The sequence below is a fragment of the Dama dama genome, chromosome X (assembly GCF_033118175.1).
Source record: "Dama dama isolate Ldn47 chromosome X, ASM3311817v1, whole genome shotgun sequence".
In the NCBI taxonomy this organism is placed as follows: domain Eukaryota; kingdom Metazoa; phylum Chordata; class Mammalia; order Artiodactyla; family Cervidae; genus Dama; species Dama dama.
Genome location: NC_083714.1, coordinates 86,708,240 through 86,732,409, shown reverse-complemented (window position 1 = coordinate 86,732,409; position 24,170 = coordinate 86,708,240). Strand labels below are relative to the sequence as shown.

Genomic DNA, 24,170 nt, shown 5'->3' with positions numbered 1-24,170 from the left:
TCTGAATCCGCCCATGTGCCTATCCACACAGATTGTACTCTTTTTCCTCATAATAAATACTTAACTTGCTTCACTGCTTTCCATCTTTGTGGGAATTATTTTCTGCAAAATCGAAGATCCAGGGCCCTTGTCACTGACCTCCAGTCTTGTGGCTAGGATCTGGGGCTTTCACTGCCTTGACCCAGCCCAATCTCTGGCTAGTAAACCAGCCCCACTCCAAGCCATGGCAGGCTGAGGCCACCCGAGATCACTTTGTTACAGCAGCCCTAGCAAACACATACGTACAGACAGCTGTTAAGCCACTACAGTTAAAATAGTTGAAGAAAGAGTTCACACTTGACAGATACTTGTATACTTAAAAATATGAATATATTACAATGACAAGTTACTCAAGATCAGTTAAAAATAATTTGATAAGTAAACCAAAATAGAAGCTTCAACTTCTCTTTTCTAGTATGCTTTTAATATAAAAGCATGATAATAAAAAAATCTTACACTCTTAGGATATAGTTTCTCTACTCTAACAATCTCTTTCACCCCTGGATGTGGTAAAGAAAAATTAGAGAACTAATAAACAGCCTGCAGTTAAAATTGCTACAAGCAATAAAATTTTATATATCTTATCCCTCAAAGAACTCCATCTTGTAAGTCATTTTTTAAAGCAAAAGATGCCTACTAATAAAGTAACTCAAAAATTTAAAAAACATATATGCTTTGGTTATCAAGCAAACACTAACATTTGGTGACACTACCATACCACAGTACCACCTAGTGACAGAAATGCAATGGACAAACTTAATAGGTTACCCTCAAGTTTAATAATTCCACAATCTGATTATGATTTGGCTGAAATATACACTTTATGTAGAAATGAGCCTTCCTTTCTGATGCATGGTGCTGAAAAATACCCTTTACATAGAAATGAGCCTTCTGTTCCAATGTATAGTACTAAAGCAAACACTATTTATTCCATGTTAGACTTTGTTTTGATTTGGTTATAGGGTTTAATCACTCATTTTATTAGTATTCTCTGTGCTTGCTACATGTGAGACACTATGCCCTGTTCTGTAGAAGATAAAACAAGGTGATTGGAATGTACCTGTCTTTTAGGTGCATAAAACCTTATCTTCTCCACAAGACACACATGATAACTGTATTAGTAGAAGAAAGTGTTATCAGAATTCAGAGAAGGAAGAAATCAATGTCTTACAAGCTTATAAGGAACAGTTCTATTGGTATAAATTGGTCCTTGAGCTAAGATTTGAACAAAAGAAAGGAATTAGAGAGAGGACATTTCAGACAGAGGGTATGATATAAATGAAGGAACAAAAACAAAAAAGCACAAGGTTCAAGGAACAGTGAACAATCCAGGGTGGTTGGAGGGGCAGGGTATTTATAGGGAAATAGTTAATAATATGGCCAGCAAGCTAGTTAGGTGAAAATTCTTTAGAGTCTTGAACAGCAGGCTAAGGTGTAGAGTCCACTGAAGTCCACAAGCAGGGAAGTGATACTTAACAGAGTTATGTTTCAGAAAGAATAATCTGGATGTTTTTTTGGGTGGGATGGGATGAAAGGATGAATGCCTAAAGGTAGTAAGAAAAGTCATGCATAAACTTACACAGACCTAAAACTAGGGCAGAAGTTGAGAGACTGTAAAGGACAGAATAGGCCATTGCTACTACAATGAAGTATTCACCTACCTCACAGGGCTACTGTGAAAATCAAAGGATATAATAAAATATTTGAGAAAAGTTTATTTACTCACTAGTGACAAACCTTACAATGGTGTGGAAAACAGGAAAGAAGACTTTAGGGAGATTTTAGAAAAAGACGGAGAAAACAAAATGATTAAAAGACCTAATTTTGGTAAAGACTGGGTACTAAGGAAAATAATGCCTATAAGTAAAAAGAAACAGGATTTAAAATTATCTCAGCAATATAAAAATTATGTACATATAAGAACTGGAATTCAACAGGAAAATGGAAAATAAGAAGTAAGACTGTGGGTATTTTTCTCATGTTTCTATTAGATGTGATTTTATACAGTTAAAAAGAGAAATATATAAATAAAATTAAAAAGGAAAATTATAAGAATCACATACAGAACAGGCAACTTTGCCTCTATTATATAGTCTATTTTATAACACGGCAAAAACACACTCCACACTCCTTTGAAAAACCAACAACTTTAAGATCACAACACTGAGTATCAATGTATTACTGTATCTTCCATTTAATAAAAACAGGTTTTTATGCATCTGTGCATTTTTCTAGAGGGGAAGTTCATAGCCTTTATTAGATTCTCAAAGGACCTATTGATCTAAATGAAAGTTTAGAATGACTATTATGAACTTTTATCCCCCCTACTATTAATTACCAATTTAAATCAGTATGTCAATGGTTTAGAGAATGTTATTTATTCAACTATTTCAGGATGAGGGGTCCTCTGAATTCCTCTTCTCAATCCCCAGCGCCACTTATGCAAGTGGCAGAAGACCTTTAGACCTAGAAAGGTTTTTAAGACCTTTTTATTTCCACTCCTATCATTCACAGCCCATGTTTAAGCTTCATCTTTATTTTATAAAAATTTTTATAGTAATGCTACTATTCTCCACCACTTTCTTAGAACCTTTTCTACCTTCCCAGATGATTTTAGAACCTAGCTTACTTTCCCTCCACTCTAATTCCATCTCCCCAACACTAGAAAATACTACACTCAGCATCAATCTCAGTTCTCCTACTCCTACACTTAGATCAATAAGTAGTATCAGAAGAGATAGAATACAGTTTTACCCCATTAAAAATTCATGTGAACTTAAATGTAGCCTATGTTGTTCCTTGAAAACTACTACCAGTAATAAACTAGCCTCACAAAGTAGAGGTAGTGCATATTCAAAGGGGTCAGTCAGTCAGTTCAGTCGCTCATCAGCTCCTTGTGACCAGCAGAAAACCTTTTGTAAAATGAGTGTTTAATTGCATTGAACTCCCTCTTCACCAATATCTTGCATATTGACCTTCCTCCGTTGCCTCTTTGGAGCAGTTTCTCAGAGCTATCTGAGGTGCTGTCTCCCAAGCTGTTGTCCTCATTTGTGCATCTTTTTAGTTGACAGTTATGGCGAGAAACCTATATGCAGGTCAGGAAGCAACAGTTAGAACTGGACATGGAACAACAGATTGGTTCCAAATAGGAAAAGGAGTACGTCAAGGCTGTATATTGTCACCCTGCTTATTTAACTTATATGCAGAGTACATCATGAGAAACGCTGGGCTGGAGGAAGCACAAGCTGGAATCAAGATTGCTGGGAGAAATATCAATAACCTCAGATATGCAGATGACACCACCATTATGGCAGAAAATGAAGAGGAACTAAAAAGCCTCTTGATGAAAGTGAAAGAGGAGAGTGAAAAAGTTGGCATGTATACTATCTATGGTGAAACAGATCACCAGCCCAGGTGGGATGCACGAGACAAGTGCTCCGGCCTGGTGCACTGGGAAGACCCAGAGGAATCGGGTGGAGAGGGAGGTGGGAGGGGGGATCGGGATTGGGAATACATGTAAATCCATGGCTGATTCATATCAATGTATGACAAAACCCACTGGAAAAAAAAAAATAATAATAAAAAAAAAAAAAGTTGACTTCAAGCTCAACATTCATAAAACTAAGATCATGGCATCTGGTCCCATCACTTCATGGGAAATAGATGGGGAAACAGTGGAAACAGTGTCAGACTTTATTTTTGGGGGCTCCAAAATCACTGCAGATGGTGACTGCAGCCATGAAATTAAAAGATGCTTACTCCTTGGAAGGAAAGTTATGACCAACCTAGATAGCATATTAAAAAGCAAAGACATTACTTTGCCAACAAAGGTCCGTGTAGTCAAGGCTATGGTTTTTCCAGTGGTCATGTATGGATGTGAGAGTTGGACTGTGAAGAAAGCTGCGCGCCAAAAACTTGATGCTTTTGAGCTGTGGTGCTGGAGAACACTCTTGAGAGTCCCTTGGACTGCAAGGAGATCCAACCAGTCCATCCTAAAGGAGATCAGTCCTGGGTGTTCATTGGAAGGACTGATAATGAAGCTGAAACTCCAATACTTTGACCACCTCATGTGAAGAGTTGACTCACTGGAAAAGACCCTGATGCTGGGAGGGATTGGGGACAGGAGGAGAAGGGGACGACAGAGGATGAGATGGCTGGATGGCATCACTGACTCGATGGACATGAGTTTGAGTAAACTCCGGGAGTTTGTGATGGACAGGGAGGCCTGGCGTGCTGCGACTCATGGGGTTGCAGAGAGTTGGACACAACTGAGCGACTGAACTGAACTGAACTGATGGCGACTGATGAAGGGAACCAGAGTGGACTTTCCTCTTTCACCTGAACTCCAAGAGGAATTAGAGCTTTGGTACCAGCAGCAGCCTCTTGCACCCATCTGATGCCCCAGGGAGTGCAGACGAATTTGGTAAGACTCGCCTGGTTCTCAGATCTCCCATATTGGTTGAGATCCTTAATTTTACTTGGTGGTGGAGCAGGTTACCTGTCCCCTCCCAGGAAAAAGATACTTGCAGGGGAGGGGCAGTTGAAATATACCAAGGCATACCTACTCAAGGTCTACATGTAAAGTGGGGCTCAGAGTGGGGCTCAATTGAAAATACTGAGAAATACCTGTTCAGCTGAAAGATGCTTGGTGGGGAGGTTCTGGATGAAAGACACTGGGGGGGGGGGGTGGTGGGTGCTGGTTGAAAGATACCAAGGTTGCTCAGTTGAAGGAGACTGAATGGTCTGTGCTGAGTAGTTTACACACCAGGTAAGAGGCTAATGTAATGCTTTTCCTCAATTTGGCTGTGTTAATAGAATCTGTCAGGATAAAAGTGAAGAGTGAATTTTATCCACGACAAATTTAACTTAAAATGGGAAATAGATCCTCTCAAATACAGAAACAAGGGGCATCAGAAAGCAGCCTCTAACACCTCCAGCCAGAGTTAGTGAAGTGCAAGTTGCTCAGTCGTGTCTGACTGCGACCCCACGGACTTAGAACTTGGTTCTAAGTCCACGGAATTCTCCAGGCCAGAATACTGGAGTGGGTAGCCTTTCCCTTCTCCAGGTGATCTTCCTGACCCAGGAATCAAACCAGGGTCTCCTGCCTTCGCAGATTCTTTACCAACTGAGCTATCAAGGAATCCCAGCATTATGTACATACAAAACTTATAATTGCAAGTACCTACTTAAATGGGGAAATTATACTAAAGGAAATCTCAACCTAAAATGCCCAAATTGGGATTCTTATGATATTCCAAGGAGAAGGAAACGGCAACCCACTCCAGTATTCTTGCCTGGAAAATCCCAGGGACAGAGGAGCCTGGTGAGCTGCCGTCTATGGGGTCGCATGGAGTTGGACACAACTGAAGTGACTTGGCAGCAGCAGCAGCAGCAGCATGATATTCCAAAATTGCTATTTTTACAGACACCATTAGAAAAAGCCACACTCTGACTCCTGGCATGCTCACAGAACAAAGGATCATGCCCTAGTGAATACTGAAGGGGGGCAAGCTGGCTGCCATTTATGGCCTCAGAGGCAGAGAGGCAGGTGTACAACAGCCAGAGACAGAAGGCAAGGGGTGGCCACAATCTTGGCCCCAGAGATAGCATCTGCCACCAAGCTGTGAGCAGATCGCTAGTTGCTACCCATGTCTTCCTGGGATCTTAGACAGCTCAGATCTTCCAGGAGTCAGGAGTGTCACAACCTAAGGCCAGCTCCTCTGAGGAGACACATGGTCCACCTGGGACTATGCCCTTGCAGCTCACCGGGGAGCCCAAGTGGCTTTTCAGTGGGAGGTGCATACTCACCTTGGGCTGTGGCAATGCCCATGTGCTTCAGCCACTGCAAGTGCTCCACACATATGCCAGTGGTGTTTGCAGTGTCCCTCCCTCTCCAGAGCACAACTGAGAATTAATCTCCAAAATATTCAAGCAGCTCCTGCGGCTCAATATCAGTAAAAGAAACAACCCAATCAAAAAGGGGCTAGAAGACATTTCACTAAAGACAACATACAGAAGGCTAATAATCACATGAGAAGATGCTCAAAATCACTACTAGAGAAATGCAAATCATAACTACAATGAGGTATCATCTCACACTGGTAAGAACGGTCATCATCAAAAAGTCTACAAACAATAAATTCTGGAGAGGGTGTGGAGAAAAGGGAACCCTTTAGCATTGTTGGTGAGAATGCAAATTGGTACAGCCACTATGGAGAACAGTACGGAAATTCCTTAAAACACTAGGAGTAAAAAAATCTTATGACCCAGCAATCCCACTGCTAGGCATATAACCTGAGGAAACCAGAACTGAAAAAGACACACGCAACCCAAAGTTTATTGCAGCATTATCAATAGCTAGGACATGGAAGCAACCTAGATGTCTATCGGCCAATGAATGGATAAGGAAGTTTTTATACCTGGACACAATGGAATATTACTCAGCTATAAAGTGGAATGCATTTGAGTCAGTTCTAATGAGGTTGATGAACCCAGAGCCTATTATACAGGGTGAAGTAAGAGAAAGACAAATACCATATATTAATGCACATATACAGAATCTAGAAAGTTGGTACCAATAGCAACCATACTGATGTATGACAAAAACCTATGATTTACAATATGGTAAAGCAATTATCCTCCAATTAAATTAAATTTTTAAAAAAGAAATTATCACTGGTATTTATGTTCACCAATCTACAGAATGCTAATATAAATTACAAATTAGGTTGCTTAAGGAAAGTACGATGTGTCTTTTCAGTATGGTATGAGGAATGGAATTGCATTTTATGAAGGGAAAAGGAAGTAGGTATGACTTACACTTAGCTGTTTCAGGATGGGAAAGCAAAGTAATGGAGTAATAGGTACAGAAAGTAATAAGGTCTGTGGAAAGTGGAAAAGAGGTCAGTGCATGGTCAGTACTAAGTTTAATAGCATTTGCTATCAAGAGAATAAATACACTTAATTTCACAATACATGGTAATATATACCCCAGTTGTTGTTAGTTGGGGCTATGATACTGTAATAATATTTTTTAAAATTTATATCCAGAGAGGAAGTTATTCATGATGGTTTTGTGACAGCTGTTTTTAGGGTTTTGGATCACATTATAGATATTTAGAACTATTATCCTAAAAAAAAAAAAAAGAACTATTAACCTGTGACTTATGTAGGACACTTAATATGCTGAGTATCTGGCACTTGAAATCCTGTTTTATTGCTGGAGGTCCACATCTGTGGTTGACCTCTGTTGTTTTAAAAAATAAATGAAAATTTAAAACTCTGAAAAAAATAAATTTAATTAAGTTTACTTTTTTAAAATTAAGTTTACTTTTAAATGAATTTAAAAGTAAGCTGGTGTAAAAACTTGAATTTGGCTTTTCTACCTGTTAATAGTACACGCTTTCTTCAGGTGTTGAACTGCCTTTGATAATAGATTTACATTCCTTTTCCTCTTAAATGATCTGTTCTGTATTTACTTTTGCAATCCTTTATTGTTACTTTGGCTAAGTGAATAGCTATTGTTTCAGAATGACCTATGATCCTATCTGACTGAGTGTTCTAAACCCTTTGGATATTTGACAAAACTTCCTAAATCAAATTCTAAAGAAGCACTTTTGAATTCTAGCTAATTTGGGGATGTTTCAGAGGGCCCCTGAAACATCCCAGAGAGATTAAACCAATTAGGTTCATTTGGTATGTTGAATTACATGGGAAGTATTGTCAAATGAGTAATAAATCTCAGGTTATATTGGATGGTAAATGTTACTGATATCCTAAAAATTATATGGAGTTAAAATTCTGATATGTCCTGGTAAAATATTATCAGTCATAATTTTAGTTATATCTTAAAGTTTTGTCACAGCACTAACCAATTTTCAAAATACTGCTTCCTTTTCAAGAAGATTTACAGAAAGGACTTTTGGATAAATTCAAGTTTCTGAACAGGGTAAGACATCAAAGGATTCTCAAGGGAAACCTGATGGCTTCACAAAGATTAACAAAAGGACCGAATGAACTGGTCAATACGCTTATAACTTTTATGGCTTCTATCTGAAAAATTACTGGTTTGAATCTGTGTTTTCCAGGTATAAGGAAAGCTTCCCTCAAACTGATTATAACTTAACAGCAATTTGGTAAGATGATATTTTTGTTAAGCAAAATTGAAACATTATCTTTTCTCTCTACCTGATGCCTCCAGAGATTGGAAACTCTTAGGTTTCCAGTACCTTTATCAGATAACTTAGGAAGGCTATCTCACTAACAGCTCAAGAAATTTTGGAGACCTTGAGAAAGGAGGAATTCACCTAGATCTGTCAAGCAAAATCTGTGATAAGCCTTTGGTGTGACTTTCCTAGCCCTGAGAGGATTAAAAAAAAAAAAAAACAAGTTCAGTCTGAGACTCTTTTAATTATTTTAGTTGGAGGATAATTACTTTACAATATTGTGATGGTTTGTACCATACATTGACCAACATGAATCAGCCATGGGTGCATATGTGTTCCCCCATCCTGAACGCCCCTCCCATCTCCCTCCCCACCCCATCCTTCTGGGTTGTCCCAAAACACCAGCTTTGAGTGCCCTGCTTCATGCTTGCACTGGTCATCTATTTTACATATGGTAATACACATGTTTCAACACTACTCTCTTGAATCATCCCACCCCCACCTTCTCCCACAGAGTCCAAAAGTCTGTTTTTACGTTGTGTCTCTTTTGCTGCCTTGCATATAGGATCATCATTACCATTTTTCTAATTCCATATATATGCGTTAATATACTGTATTGGTGTTTCTCTTTCTGACTTCACTCTGTATAATAGGCTCATTTCATCCACCTCATTAGAACAGACGCAAATGCGTTTCTTTTTATAGCTGAGTAATATTCTATTGTGTATATGTACCACAACTTCCTTATCCATTTGTTGGCCAGTGGACATCTAGGTTGCTTCCATGTCCTAGCTATTGTAAACGATGTTGCAATGAACATTGGGGTACGTTGTGTCTCTTTCAATTCTGGTTTCCTTGGCATGTATGCTCAGCAGTGGGATTGCTGGGTTGTATAGCAGTTCTATTTCCAGTTTTTTTTTAAAGAATCTCCACACTGTACTTCATTGTGACAGTACCAGTTTGCATTCCCACCAGCAGTGTAGAAGGTTCCCTTTTCTCCACACCCTCTCCAGTATTTATTATTTCTAGTCTTTTTGATGGCAGCCACTCGGACCAGCATGAGATGATACATCACTGTGGTTGATTTGCATTTCTCTAATAATGAGTGATGTTGAGCATCTTCTCATGTGTTTATTAGCCATCTGTATGTCTTTTTTGGAGAAACGTCTGTTTCCTTCTTTGGCACACTTTTTGATTGGGCTGTTTGGTTTTTTTTTTTTTGGTACTGAGCTGCATGAGCTGCCTGAATATTCTGGATACTAAGTCTTTGTCAGTTGCTTCATTTGCTATTATCTTGTCCCATCCTATAAGGCTACCCTTTCACCTTGCTTATAGTTTCCTTTGTTGTGTAAAAGTTTTTAAGTTTAATTAGGTCCCATTTGTTTATTTTTGTTTTTATTTCCATTACTCTGGGAGGGGAGTCATAGAGGATCTTGCCGTGATTTATGTCAGAGAGTGCTCTGCCTATGTTTTCCTCTAAGAGTTTTACAGTTTCTGGTCCTACATTTAGATCTTTAATCCATTTTGAGTTTGTTTTTGTGTATGGCATTAGAAAGTGTTCTAGTTTCATTCTTTTACATATGGTTGACCAGTTTTCGCAGAACCACTTGTTAAAGAGATTGTCTTTTCTCCATTGTATATTTTTGCCTCCTTTGTCAAAGATAAGGTATCCACAGACTTTATAAAAGTTTTAGCAAAGCAAAAAAAGGAAGTCTGTGATCAATTATGGTTATAAAATCATTAGGCAAAGCTTACTGAACCCAGATTTATTTCACAAACAAACTAGTTTTAATGTGGTTATATCTGGTAAAAACAATGCTAATTTTAGGGAGAAAAGTTGTTTCAATGAACATTAAATCCCAGTTAATGGAGGTCTGTATCTGCTAAGACTCATTTCCTGGATAGTTCTTTGCTGTTATGGTATATTAACATAAAACTTAATTGACTTATTAAAGGACATCCTACATTTGCTTTTGAAGCTTATCTCAGCAATCTATCTTTGGATGAAGATCAAATGCCTCACAATCTGCAACTAGGACTATAAAATGACATAATTTAAGGGATTGTCTCTAACCCAGATGGAAAGACTTTTTATCAAGTACTCTTAACTACATCATGCACAGTGAAACTGAAGGGAAACTGATTCTTGCATTCATAATTCACACTTAAAAAGGGCCCAGACACAAAACTGGACTGTAGAGAGGACTGCCGATCTCAAACTCACTTTAAAATGACACTTAAATAGAAGAGGAGCTACACTCACACCAGGGCGAGAAGACGACATCGGAAGTAGAGAGCTTGCCCAAAATGCCAGCCTTGATTCATATGATCATTTATAATGTTTTCTTGACTTCTTGGAACCTTGCTTATAAATCAAATATTTTCTATCATGGACATGAGACTACTGCTGCTGCTGCTAAGTTGCTCCAGTCCTGTCTGACTCTGTGAGACCCCATAGATGGCAGCCCACCAGGCTCCCCCATCCCTGGGATTCTCCAGGCAAGAACACTAGAGTGGGTTGCCATTTCCTTCTCCAATGCATGAAAGTGAAAAGTGAAAGTGAAGTTGATCAGTCGTGTCTGACTCTTAGCGACCCCATGGACTGCAGCCTACCAGGCTCCTCCGTCCATGGAATTTTCCAGGCAAGAGTACTGGAGTGGGGTGCCATTGCCTTCTCCTGGACATGAGACTACACTAGTTTTAAAACTCAATCCAGTTACTGGGTTTATGGCCAATTATGTATGTCTAGTACTTCTAGGTTACCTTGGTGGATTTCCCCCCTCCAAAGCTCTGATTGGACTGCTCCTAGGAAATTTATTTTAGAAGACAGTTCAGTCCTATTCTGTCTACTCACGATATTACTAGATGGCATCCTCTCACCTGGGCAATTAATAATATCTGCTCTGACCCTGGCCATAGATTTAAGTTTTTTCTTAGGGTCACTCAAAGTCAATCAGAGCAACAAGCTAAGTCTCAATCAAAAACTGTAACCTCTCATCTACTAAAAGGAAAACACTCACAACTATAGGATGAATCTACATAGTTAACACCAGGCTATGGTCATTAAGTTTAAAAGCTCTTCTATGTTGGAAACAATTAAATCATACTAAGAATGATCAAGTTAGTAACATTATGAAACAAGGCTATTGCCTTATTACCTTAGAGTCAGTGATTGGTACAGAACTGACAAGGTCAGGCGATCAGGGATTCACTGGATTGCATCTAATGGAACTTGGTGGATTGTGGTACTAATTTATGGCCTTGGCTTCTACTGGGATAGATAGGAAGGTGTAGTCTGGGATTCCCCTGAACTCAAGGTTATATACAAAACAAATTAGAGGTAACCCCAGCCAATCTACCATTGATACGAGTCTGATGAGTCGAGAGATCTGTATTCTACCGGTATGACCATTTAGCAGCTATTTTTTGTGCCTTCAATAGGATTGGAAAATGTAACTGACCACATTGAAGCCTTAACAACTTTCACTCAACAAGCTTTAAATAATAGTAACCAGGCTATTAGCCTACTGAACTCTGAGGTCTCTATGATTAGGAAGGCAATGCTACAAAACTGCATGGCCCTTGACATCCTTACAGCATCTTAGGGAGGCACCTGTGCCATAATTCAAACTGAATGCTGTGTTTTCATACCTGATGAATTCTCTAATTTAACACATTTGATGAACCACACGAAAAATCAGATTTCTGCCTTGAGTGACCCATTCCCTAGTCTTGATCATCTTTTAAAAAAACTGCTTTGGTATGGGAGGCTCATGACTGAAACATTTACTTATAATTCCACTAATGTTATTAATTATATTATTTGTATCTTGTCTGTTTTACAAGATAATATATATACTGATTCTTGTATTACCAAGAGTATGATCGAGCCTCCAACAAAAATGATGATGACTAGACTTGAAGCAGTCCATCAAATGTTTAGACCAATATGCAATCAATGATTCTAACAGTGTAACTTTAGATATGGGAAGATGTAATGAGAGGGAATATTTTCCTGAACCATAACTAGAAGACAGGTGTCCAGAGATCTTTGACTATTAAAACCTAGTCAAGTAATAGCACTTGAGTGACCTATCAGCAAAATCTTCTCGAGAACTAGGAATGAGCCTTGCTAGCAATGTGGGACAAAATGGTCATGAAATGCCTTCCAAAGTATGGTCGAATTTATTACCATGAGCAGGCCTTACCAACTACAAATTAGCATTTGCCAGTCAACTACAAATTGGCACTTGCCAAGAGCATTCACCATCAACTGAACAAAAAGAAGGATATTTGCCATCTGCCTGTGCTGTTGTAGCTGCTGACCTTTGACACTCCCTGAAGGGAATTCAGGGTGGAGAGTGAGGCACTCTATCCTCCAGGAAAACTGGTGGAATAAGTCTCTATAGATAGATATTTTCAGGAACTGGTTTCAAGATGCCAATCTTTGCATCTCCTCATATCTAGAAAAGCACTAAATCCCTTCATGAAGACACCAGCTCCTCCTGACTAGCAGAAAACCTTTTGCAAAATGAGTGCTTGACTACACTGAACTCCCCCTTCTGCAAAATGTTACATATTTACCTTCCCTCTCTGCCTCATTGGAGAAGTCTCTCAGAGCTATCTGAGGTGCTGACTCCCCGTGTGCAGTCCTCATTTTGCCCCAAATAAAACTTAACTGGCAACTCTCACAAGAGCATCTTTTTTAGTCAACAGAAACCTGCAAAGAGATCCATGGACACATTACAGTAAAAATAATGAAAGTCAAAAAAAAAAGGGAAAATCTTGAAAGTTCAGTTCAGTACAGTCACTCAGTTGAGTCCGACTCTTTGTGACCCCATGAACTGCAGCATGCCAAGCCTCCCTGTACATCAGCAACTCGCACAGTTTACTCAAACTCATGTCCATTGAGTCGGTGATGCCATCCAACCATCTTATCCTCTGTCGTCCCCTTCTCCTCCTGCCTTCAATCTTTCCCAGAATCGCAGGGTCTTTTCAAACGAACCAGTTCTTTTCATCAGGTGGCCAAAGAATTGGAGTTTAACCCTCAATACTAGTCCTTCCAATGAATACCCAGGACTGATCTCCTTTAGGATGGACTGATTGGATCTCATCTCAGTCCAAGGGACTCTCAAGAGTCTTCTCCAACACCACAGCTCAAAAGCATCAATTTTTCTGCACTCAGCTTTCTTTATAGTCCAACTCTCACATCCATACATGACTACTGGAAAAACCATAGCCTTGACTACACGGACCTTTGTCGGCAAAGTAATGTCTCTGTTGTTTAATATGCTGTGTAGGTTGGTCACAACTTTTCTTCCAAGGAGTAAGTGTCTTTTAATTTCACGGCTGCAGTCACCATTTGCAGTGATTTTGGAGCCACCAAAAATAAAGTCAGCCACTGTTTCCCCATCTATTTGCCAAGAAGTGATGGGATCTAATGCCATGATCTTAGTTTTATGAATGCTGAGCTTTAAGCCAACTTTTTCACTCTCCCCTTTCACTTTCATCAAGAGGCTCCTTAGTTCCTCTTCACTTTCTGCCATAAGGGTGGTGTCATCTGCATAGCTGAGGTTATTGATATTTCTCCTGGCAATCTTGATTCCAGCTTGTACTTCCTCCAGCCCAGTGTTTCTTATGATGTACTATGCATATAAGTTAAATAAACAGGGTGTGACAACATACAGCCTTGATGTACTCCACTTCCTATTCGGAATCAGTCTGTTATTCCATGTCCAGTTCTAACTGTTGCTTCCTGACCTGCATACAGGTTTCTCAAGAGGCAGGTCAGGTGGTCTGGTATTCACATCTTTTTCAGAATTTTCCACAGTTTGTTGTGATCCACACAGTCAAAGGCTTTGGCACAGTCAATAAAGCAGAAATAGATGTTTTTCTGGAACTTTCTTGCTTTTTCAATGATCCAGAGGATGCTGGCAATTTGATCTCTGGTTCCTCTGCCTTTTCTAAATACAGCTTGAACATCTGGAAGTTCATGGTCCATGTATTGTTGAAGCCTGGCTTGGAGAATTTTGAGCATTACTTTACTAGTCCTGTGGCCACTGCTGAGTTTTCCAAATATGCTGATATATTGAGCGCAGCACTTTGACAGCATCATCTTTGAGGATTTGAAATAGCTCAACTGGAATTCCATCACCTCCACTAGCTTTGCTCGTAGTGCTGCTTTCTAAGGCCCACTTGACTTCACATTCCAGGATGTCTGGCTCTAGGTGAGTGATCACACCATCGTGATTATCTGGGTCATGAAGATCTTTTTTGTACAGTTCTTCTGTGTATTCTTGCCACCTCTTCTTAATATCTTTTGCTTCTGTTAGGTCCATACCATTTCTATCCTTTATTGAGCCCATCTTTGCATGAAATGTTCTCTTGGTATCTCCAATTTTCTTGAAGACATCTCCAGTCTTTCCCATTCTATTGTTTTCCTCTATTTCTTTGCATTGATCACTGAGGAAGGCTTTTTTGTATTTCCTTGCTATTCTTTGGAACTCTGCATTCAAATGGGTATATCTTTCCTTTTCTCCTTTGCTTTTCGCTTCTCTTCTTTTCACAGCTATTTGTAAGGCCTCCTCAGACAGCCATTTTGCTTTTTTGCATTTCTTTTCCATGAGGATGGTCTTGCTCCCTGTGTCCTGTCCAATGTCACAAACCTCCATCAGGCACTCTATCAGATCTAGTCCCTTAAATCTATTTCTCACTTCCACTGTATAGTCATAAGGGATTTGATTTAGGTCATACCTGAATGGTCTAGTGGTTTTCCCCACTTTCTTCAATTTAAGTCTGAATTTGGCAATAAGGAGTTCATGATCTGAGCCACAGTCAGCTCCCAGTCTTGTTTTGCTGACTGTATAAAGCTTCTCCATCCTTGGCTGCAAAGAATATAATCAGTCTGATTTCGGTGTTGAACATCTGGTGATGTCCGTGTGTAGAGTCTTGTCTTGTGTTATTGGAAGAGGGTGTTTGCTATGACCAGTGCTTTCTCTTGGCAAGACTCTATTAGCCTTTGCCCTGCTTCATTCTGTACTCCAAGGCCAAATTTGCCTGTTACTCCAGGTGTTTCTTGACTTCCTACTTTTTCATTCCAGGTCCTGTAATGAAAAGGACATCTTTTTTTGGTGTTAGTTCTAGAAAATCTTGTAGGTCTTCATAGAAGCATTCAACTTCAGCTTCTTCAGCATTACTGGTCAGTGCACAGACTTGGATAACCGTGATACTGCATGGTTTGCCTTGGAAACAAACAGAGATCGTTCTGTCGTTTTGGAGATTGTGGCCAAGTACCGCATTTTGAACTCTTTGTTGACTATGATGGCTACTCCATTTCTTTTAAGGGATTCTTGCCCACTGTAGTAGATATAGTGGTCATCTGAGTTAAATTCACCCATTCCAGTCCATTTTAGTTCGCTGATTCCTAAAATGTCATTGTTCACTCTTGCCATCTCCTGTGTGACCACTTGCAATTTGCCTTGATTCACAGACCTAACGTTCCAGTTTCCTATGCAATACTGCTCTTTGCAGCATCGGACCTTGCTTTCATCACCAGTCACATCCACAACTGGGTATTGTTTTTGCTTTGGCTTCATCTCTTCATTCTTTCTGGAGTTATTTCTCCACTGATCTCCAGTAGTATTTGGGCACTTACTGACCTGGGGAGTTCATCTTTCAGTGTCCTGTCTTTTTGCCTTTTCAGTGTTCATGTGGTTCTCAAGGCAAGAATACTGAAGTGGTTTGCCATTCCCTTCTCCAGTGGACCACATTTTGTCAGAACTCTACACCATGACCCGTCCATCTTGGGTGGCCCTACATGGCATGGCTCATTGTATCATTACACTATATAAATGTACATTTTTTTTCTATTTTCTTCTTTGTACTGATTTAAAAAAGCAATCATATAAAAATATTTATATAATGTTTGGTTGAGCCTATAACAGAGAGAGATGCAATACACTTGCCAATAACAGCACAAAGGAAATGGGTGGCAGCACAGCTGTATTGGGCTAAGGAATGAATCCTAATGGTAACTCAAACACAACAGAACAAATGAAAGGAACAAGAAATGATAAATATGAAGCTTAAAGTAACAAAAGCCATAAATATTTATTTACCCTACTTTCTTATATCAACTTCTTTAAAAGTCATAAAGTCATAATTATTACAATATATTGTTAGGACTGTAACATTTATAGATGTAATATTTAGAGAAGTAAAGCAACAAAGTGGGGGAAGAAACCAGAACTATGCAAAAGTAATGTTTCTATAACTCACTAGAATTAAGTTATAAAATTCTTAGAAGAAACATAGGATAAATCTTCATTACCTCAGATTTAGCAATGGATTTTTAGCTATAACACCAAAAGTATGACCAATAAAAGAAAAAAATAGATAAATTTGACTTTAACAAAATGAAAAACGTCTGTGCTTCAAAGGACACCATCAAGGACAAAAAAGACAATCCACACAATGAGAGAAAATATTTATAAGTCATATATCTGATAAGGGACTTGAATCTAGAATAAGGACTCTCATATCTCAATAATAAACAGAACAATAATCCAATTAAACATTGGGTAAAGGACCTGAATTGACATTTCTCCAAAGAATACATGCCAATACAGGCCAATAAGCACATGGATAGTTGCTCAACATCTTTAGTTACCAAAAAAATACAAATCAATACCACAAGGAGATATGACTTCACACCCACCAAAACGGCTAGACTAAAAAAGTCAGATAACAACTAACAGCTAGGATATAGAAAAACTGGTACCCTCAGACACTTCTGACAGTAATGTAAAATGCTGTAGTCACTCTGAAAACCAGTTTGGCAGTTTCATAAAGAATTAAACATAGAATTACCATATGACCCAACAATTCTACTCTTATGTATACACCCAAGAGAAATGAAAATGTTATGTCCATATAAAACTTGTTTTATGTGGGCAGACTGTTACTAGATTTATCATGGTGCTCATTTTATAAGGTATGCAAATGTCAAATCATTATGTTATACACCTAAAACCAGCATAATGTTGTATGCCAATTATATTCAATAAAAAATAGTTAAACAAAAAAAAAAACTTGTACATGAATGTTAAGCACCATTATTCATTACAGACAAAAGATGAAAACAACCCGAATGACTATCAACTGACAAATGAATAATCTTACATCCGTATCATCAAATATTATTCAGCTATAAAAAGAAATGAAGTATTTAATGCATGCCATAACACAGATGAATCTTGAAAACAATGCTAAGAAGCCAGTCTCAAGACCAAATATTAAATGATTCCATTTATGTGAAATGTCCAGAATGGACAAATCTATAGAGACTGAACATAGATTAATGGTTGTGTAAGTCTGGTGGGGAAGGGGGAATGACGGTGATAGCCAAAAGGTTTCTTTCTGAGGTAATGAAAATGTAAAACTGACTATGGTGATGGTGGTATGTATTGCTGAATATACTAAAACCCATTGAATATAATAAATTCATTGAACTGTACACTTTAAGTGGGTGACTTTTAGATATGTGAACTAATCCCAATAAAGATGTTTTTAAAAATGAAGAAAGTACATTATCAGTGTCAGCATCAAGAGTTAAGAACTCATTAAACATATATTAAAAAAGCATTATGGATTACGTATATGATGCCTCAGTTCCTACCATATCAATATTCATGAAATAAATCCAAAATTCTGTCATTCAAAACGTGTAAGTCTTTTTAATATGAATTAGTGTAACAGAGAGGCAACTGTATAATAATCATTATAATTTAGGTCTTATCATATAAAATCTTTCCATTTTAAGAAAAAACTTTTTCTTAATAAATAAACTCAAATAAATAATAATAACCTCAAAATGGATTAAATACCTAAATGTAAGGCCAGATACTCTAAAACTCTTATATTAGAGGACAGGATAGCCAGAACACTCTGACATAAATCACAGCAAGATCTTTTTTGATACACTTCCTAGAGTAATGAAAATAAAAACAAAAATTAACAAATGAAGCGAAGCAAAGTCGCTCAGTCGTGTCAGACTCTTTGTGACCCCGTGGACTGTAGCTTACCAGGCTCCTCAATCCACGGAATTCTCCAGGCAAGAATACTGGAGTGGATTGCCATTTCCTTCTCCAGGGGATCTTCCCGACCAAGGGATCAAACCTGGGTCTCCCACGTTGCATGCAGATGCTTTACAATCAGAGCCACCAAACAGGACCTAGTTAAAAGCTTTTTGCACAGGAACAGAAACCATGAACAAAACAAAAGGACAACTCACAGAATGGGATGTGACAGACAAGGAATTAATCTCCAAAATATACAAACAGCTCATGCAGCTCAATAGAAAAAAAAATGCAAATATGGGTGGAAGACCTAAATAGACATTTCTCCAAAGAAGACATACAGATGGCCAAAAGGCATATGAAAAAATGTTCAACATCACTAATTATTAGAGAAATGAGAATCAAAACTACAATGAGGTATCACCTCACATCAGTCAGAATGGCCATCATCAAAAGATCTACAAACAATAAATGCTGGAGAGGGCTTCCCTTGTGGTACAGTGGATGGGAGTCTGCCTGCCAGTGCAGGAGACCCGAGTTCAATCCCTCACCTGGGAAGATTCCACATGCGGTGGAGCAACCAACTCCATGCACCACAACTACTGAGCCCATGCTCTAGAGTCTGCAAGCCCGCACCACAAATACTGAAGCCTGTATGCTCTGGGGTCCACGAGCCATGACTACTGAGTCCACATGCCACAACTACTGAAGCCCTTGCACAAAGAGTCTGTGCTCTGCAGCAAGAGAAGCCACTGCAGGGAGAAGCCACAGCAACAAAGAGTAGCCCCCACTCACCACAACTAGAGAAAGCCTGCACGCAGCAACAAAGACCCAGCTCAACCAAAAATTAAAATTAATTAATTAAAATTAATTAAATTAACTGGGAATGTAAATTGTTACAGCTGCTGTGGCAAACAGTATGGAGGTTCCTTAACTAAAAATAGAGCTACTATATGACCCTTCAATCCTGCTCCTGGGCAAATATTCAGGAAAAAACATAATTCAAAAAGATACATGTACCCCAATATTCATTACAGCACTATTTACAATAGCTAGGACATGGAAGCAACCTAAAGGTCCATGAACAAAGGAATGAATAAAGAAGATGTGGTACATATATACAAGGGACTGTTATTCATCCATAAGAAAGAACAAAATAATGCCATTTGCAGAAACATGGATAGACCTAGACACTGTCATACTGAGTGTAGGAAGTCAGAGAAAGACAAATATCATGTGATACTGTTTATATGTGGAATCCAAAAAAAAAATGGTACAAATGAACCTATTTATGAAAAGGAAATAAGAGTCACAGATGTAGAAAGCAAACTTATGGTTACTAGGTGAGAAGGAGGTGGGCATAAACTTGGAGCCTGGGACTGACATGTACAAACTGCTACATTTAAAATGGATAACCAACAAGGACCTACTGTATAGCACAGGGAACTCTGCTCAGTGTTATATGGCAGACCGGATAGGAAGGGAATTTGGGGAAGAATGGATACATATATGTATGGCTGAATCCCTTTGCTGTCCACTTGAAACTATCACAACATTGTTAATCAGCTATACTTCAATATAAAATAAAAAACTTTAAAAAATAAAATAAAAAACTAATAACCTATTTTATAGTACAGGGAACTCTACTCAATATTGTAATGACCTATATGGGAATAGAATCTAAAAAATAATAGATATATGTATATGTATAACTGATTCACTTTGTTGTACAGCAGAAACTAACACAACATTGTAAATCAACTATACTTCAATAAAAAATTATTTTTAAAAAATGAAGAAAGTATCAGTGTCAGGATCGAGAGTCAAGGACTCGTTAAACAGAAAAAAAGGCACTATGGATTAAGTATATGATGCTCCAATTTCTAACATATCAATATTAATGAAATAAATATAAAATTCTATCATTCAAAATTCTTAAGTTCTTTAATACTAATTAGTATAGTAGAGAGGCAAGTGTATAATAATCATTATAATTTAGGTCTTTTCATATGAAATCTTCCCATTTTAAGAAAAAACTTTTAAGCATTTCCCTCTATGAATTATAGACTAGACAACTGTCTAGTATAATTATTGGATAATGGGTTTCCCAGGTGGCTCAGTGGTAAAGAATCTGCCTGCCAAGCAGGAGATGCAGGTTTGATCCCTGGGTCAGAAAGATCCCCTGGTAAAGGAAACAGCAACCCACTCCAGTATTCTTGCCTGGAGAATTCCATGGACAGAGGAGCTTTGTGGGCTACAGTCCATGGGACTGAAAGAGTTGGACACAACTCAGTGACTAAACAACAATTATTAGATAAGTATCTTTATAATTCAACACACTTTCACTGTGTGATTAGTGTCTGTCACAGTCTTAATTACCCTTATGTAAATATCTAACACACAAAAGGCAATAAACAAATGAAAGGCCTTAATGGCTGTCATTTATCTATACTAGAACTTAGTCTCCTCATCTGCAAAATTAGAAGGCCTGGATATGATCTTTTCTAAAGTAGTACCATTCAATAGAAATTTCTACAATAATGGAAACGTTCCATATCTATATGGCTATTCAGCCTTTAAAATGTAACTAACGCAACAGAGGAATTAGATTTTTAATTTAAACAGCCACATGAAGCTAGCAACTACCACACTATACAGCACAGCTCTAGGGCATAATCCTGTGTGAAAAACACGTTTCCCAATACATCACTGTAACCACATACAGGTGGGAATATCTATGTATTTGTATGGCTCAGCTTAAAAAAAAAAAAAGAACTCCCATATGATCTAGCAATTCCATTTCTGGGAATATATACAAAGGAAATGTAAACACTAACTCTAAAAATATCTGCACCCCCATGTTCACAGTAGCATCACTTACAATAGCCAAGACATGGAAACAATCTAAGTGTTCATCGATGGATGAATGGACAAAGCTATGAGATCATGCATGCATGCGTGCTAAGTCACTTCAGTCATGTCCAAAACTTTGAGACCCTATGGACTGTAGCCTGCCAGGTTCCTCTGTCTATGGGATTCTCCAGGCAAGAACACTGGAGTGGGTTGCCATGAACTCCTCCAGGGGATCTTCCCCACCCAAGGATCAAACCAGCATCTCTCAAGTCTTCTGCACTGGCAGATGGGTTCTTTACCACTAGCACCACCTACTAAGCCCCAGGAATGACACACATACACTCATAAAACAATACTTCCCTAAATACATATGAAGCATTGCTATTTTCTTTCCCATTCTACTAAATTTCATTTAAAAACAGTGCTGATCCAACCACTAATATGATTTCATAACACAGCACTAAGGTTCCTTTCAGCTCTAAAATACACTATACATACTAATGATTTGTTCTAAAATTATGCACTCAGTGTTTATTTTGTAATCTTAACCACTAGTAACTAATTAATCTGAAAATTTGCCTCAGGTTCTATCAGGGTCCACTTTAAAAGCCTTATAATCATTCATCTCCCTGTTAAACCCACCTTTTCAAAAAAAAGAGACAAGAGTTCCATGCCTTTAAGAAGTAGAAAACAAAGGTAACATCTTTTCCTTGCTTTTTACACTTCAGAAATGGTAACCAAAGGAAATGGCAGGATGTAGAGGAGAGTGGAGGAAATTGTGGGGATAGAGTTCATGTAAAGAGAAAGCTAACTTTTTTATTGCCATTACTTTCTCTGAAACTCTTAATGACTTCTCCTTCCCCCTCATTCTTGGAGCCTGAAAGTCCTACAAATTTTATCTTAACTTCATCTGGCTTATTAGGGGAGTAGAGAACAAGACTGGTTCCCAAGAGATCACGTGTTACAAATTTCAACTACAAAATGCTTTAAAAAAATTTTAATAAAAGGATCTGATTTGCTGCTCTAGCCCAATCTGCCATCTCCTGTCATGAATTCCTCACTAGTCTAAACTATAAGCAGTTCTACAAAAGGTTCATGCTCTCTCTTACCTGTGGGCCTTTGCACATGCTATTCCCTCTTTAACTAACTTCTAATTTTTCAGATCTTGGCTTCAATACTTCAGTTACTCAAGGCAATGTTCTCCACCTCAAGATTAGTTTTGATGCCTCTCATGTATATTCTTACAGTACTTTATACCTTCCCCATCATTGCTTTACTGTATTATAATTGCTTTAAATATTTATTGACAAAGAATCAAAACTTAAGAGGTTGTTCATCACATAAAGCTGACAACATTTTAATGATTCAGATGAACAAGGGGTGCCATTTAAGCTTTTTGTCAATTATAGGCAATAAAAAGATACACTGAAGTACAAGCATTATACAAATAACAATTTAAATAACTATTCTAAAATGAGAGATAATAATGAATACAAATATTAAGATACACTGTAGCCACAGCTACATTCATTAGTTAAAGATAAGATTATGGCTTCCAAAATGACCTGTGTACACACAGGAACACTATTTTCAGATCAAAGGATAAAGATGTTTACATATAAATTTAGGGCGGTCTATGTTTTGGAGACAGAGATAATTACCGTTTGAGCCTATCAAGAAGCACTGTCAGCAAGGGAGCTAACTGGAGCTAACTCAATTTGCCGCTGGTTTATAGGTAGCTGAATGGCAACCCACTCCAGTATTTTTGCCTGGAGAACCCCATAGACGCAGGAGCCTGGTAGGCTACAGTCCACGGGGTTGCAAAGAGTCAGACACGACTGAGCGACTTCACTTCACTTCACTTCACTTATAATCTTCCAGCACCCTCCAAATTGCTACTTCCCGCTGAGTAAAATCTCAACCATTGGCAAATTGGTCCCAAACTCTTATTACTAACTTTGGGAAGTAGCCCAGTTTTCCTTGCATTTAGAAAAGTAAGCTGTCTGGGAATGGTGTCTGAGTGTGTGCTCAGTCGTGTCCGACTCTTTGCGACCACATGGATAGGGGCCCGCCAGGCTCCTCCATCCGTGGGATTGTCCAGGCAAGAATACTGGAGTGGGTAGCTATTTCACTTCTCCAGGGTATCTTCCCCACCCGGGAATTAAACCCTGGTCTCCCGCATTGCAGGCAGACTCTACCGTCTGAGGCACTAGGGAAGACTATGGTGGTGTCTACCCTACCTCTTTAATTCAGAGGAAAAACTGGAAATTATGAGCGTCACCAGAGCTCCAGGTGCCCTCTGCCTGAAACCTTACGTCCCGTTCCCACTTACTGTACCCTATAGATTTTCTTCACCCTTTCCTCAAATTTCTAACCCTAATTTCCTTCACAAATACTGCTCCAAACTAGCCCTGAAAACCTTTCTTCTTTGCACAGTTTCTGACTCAGAGATACAAGAGCAATTTTTTCCCTATAGGTCCCCTTGTCCTTCAGCCTACACATTCCAAGTGAAGGGCATCTCACCTGAGAGATTCCAGCAGTTCCCGAGCCGCGGAGCTGACGTGACCGCCACTGCGGACCTGGGCCCCGGAGAGAGACTAGAGGCCGAATCAAAATCACCGCGTGCCGGCGCTTTTCGAAAGCAGCCGCCGCAGCTGCCCAGCGCCAGGAATGTATCGCGAGCAGCGCCATCTTGAGCGAGGAAAGAGGAACCGAAGAAGAGGATTGTGGGACGCTGGCGGTCGGAACTCGCTACCTTAATCCTTCTACCCCTCCCTCTCTCCCTCCCAGGCGGAGACCGGAAATAGCTTCTCTGTGAAGATTCTGCCACTTTAGCGTAACTGCTTCCCCCCGCCCTCCAACCCCGGGTGGTTTTCGAGTGTTTTTCTTACACAGCCGGGAATATCGGGATAACATTGACTTTCTTAGCTTCGATATGTCAGATAAAACACAGGATGCGCAGTTAAATTTGAGTTTCAGATAAACGGTGAATTATTTCTTAGTACAGTTATGTCCCAATACCGTATTTGCTAAATCC

At 38.9% G+C, this 24,170-nt stretch overlaps 1 protein-coding gene across 1 annotated transcript in view; it reads right to left on the bottom strand.

The window, feature by feature from the left end:
• Positions 1–23,857, bottom strand: part of ABCB7 (ATP binding cassette subfamily B member 7) — a 135,099-nt gene extending 111,242 nt beyond the window's left edge. Inside the window, exon 1 of the mRNA XM_061137933.1 lies at positions 23,657–23,857. Within this exon, the coding sequence (XP_060993916.1) occupies positions 23,657–23,824 (168 nt within the window). The 5' untranslated portion in view covers positions 23,825–23,857. The remainder of the gene's footprint in view (positions 1–23,656) is intronic.
• Positions 23,858–24,170: the final 313 nt, after the last annotated feature.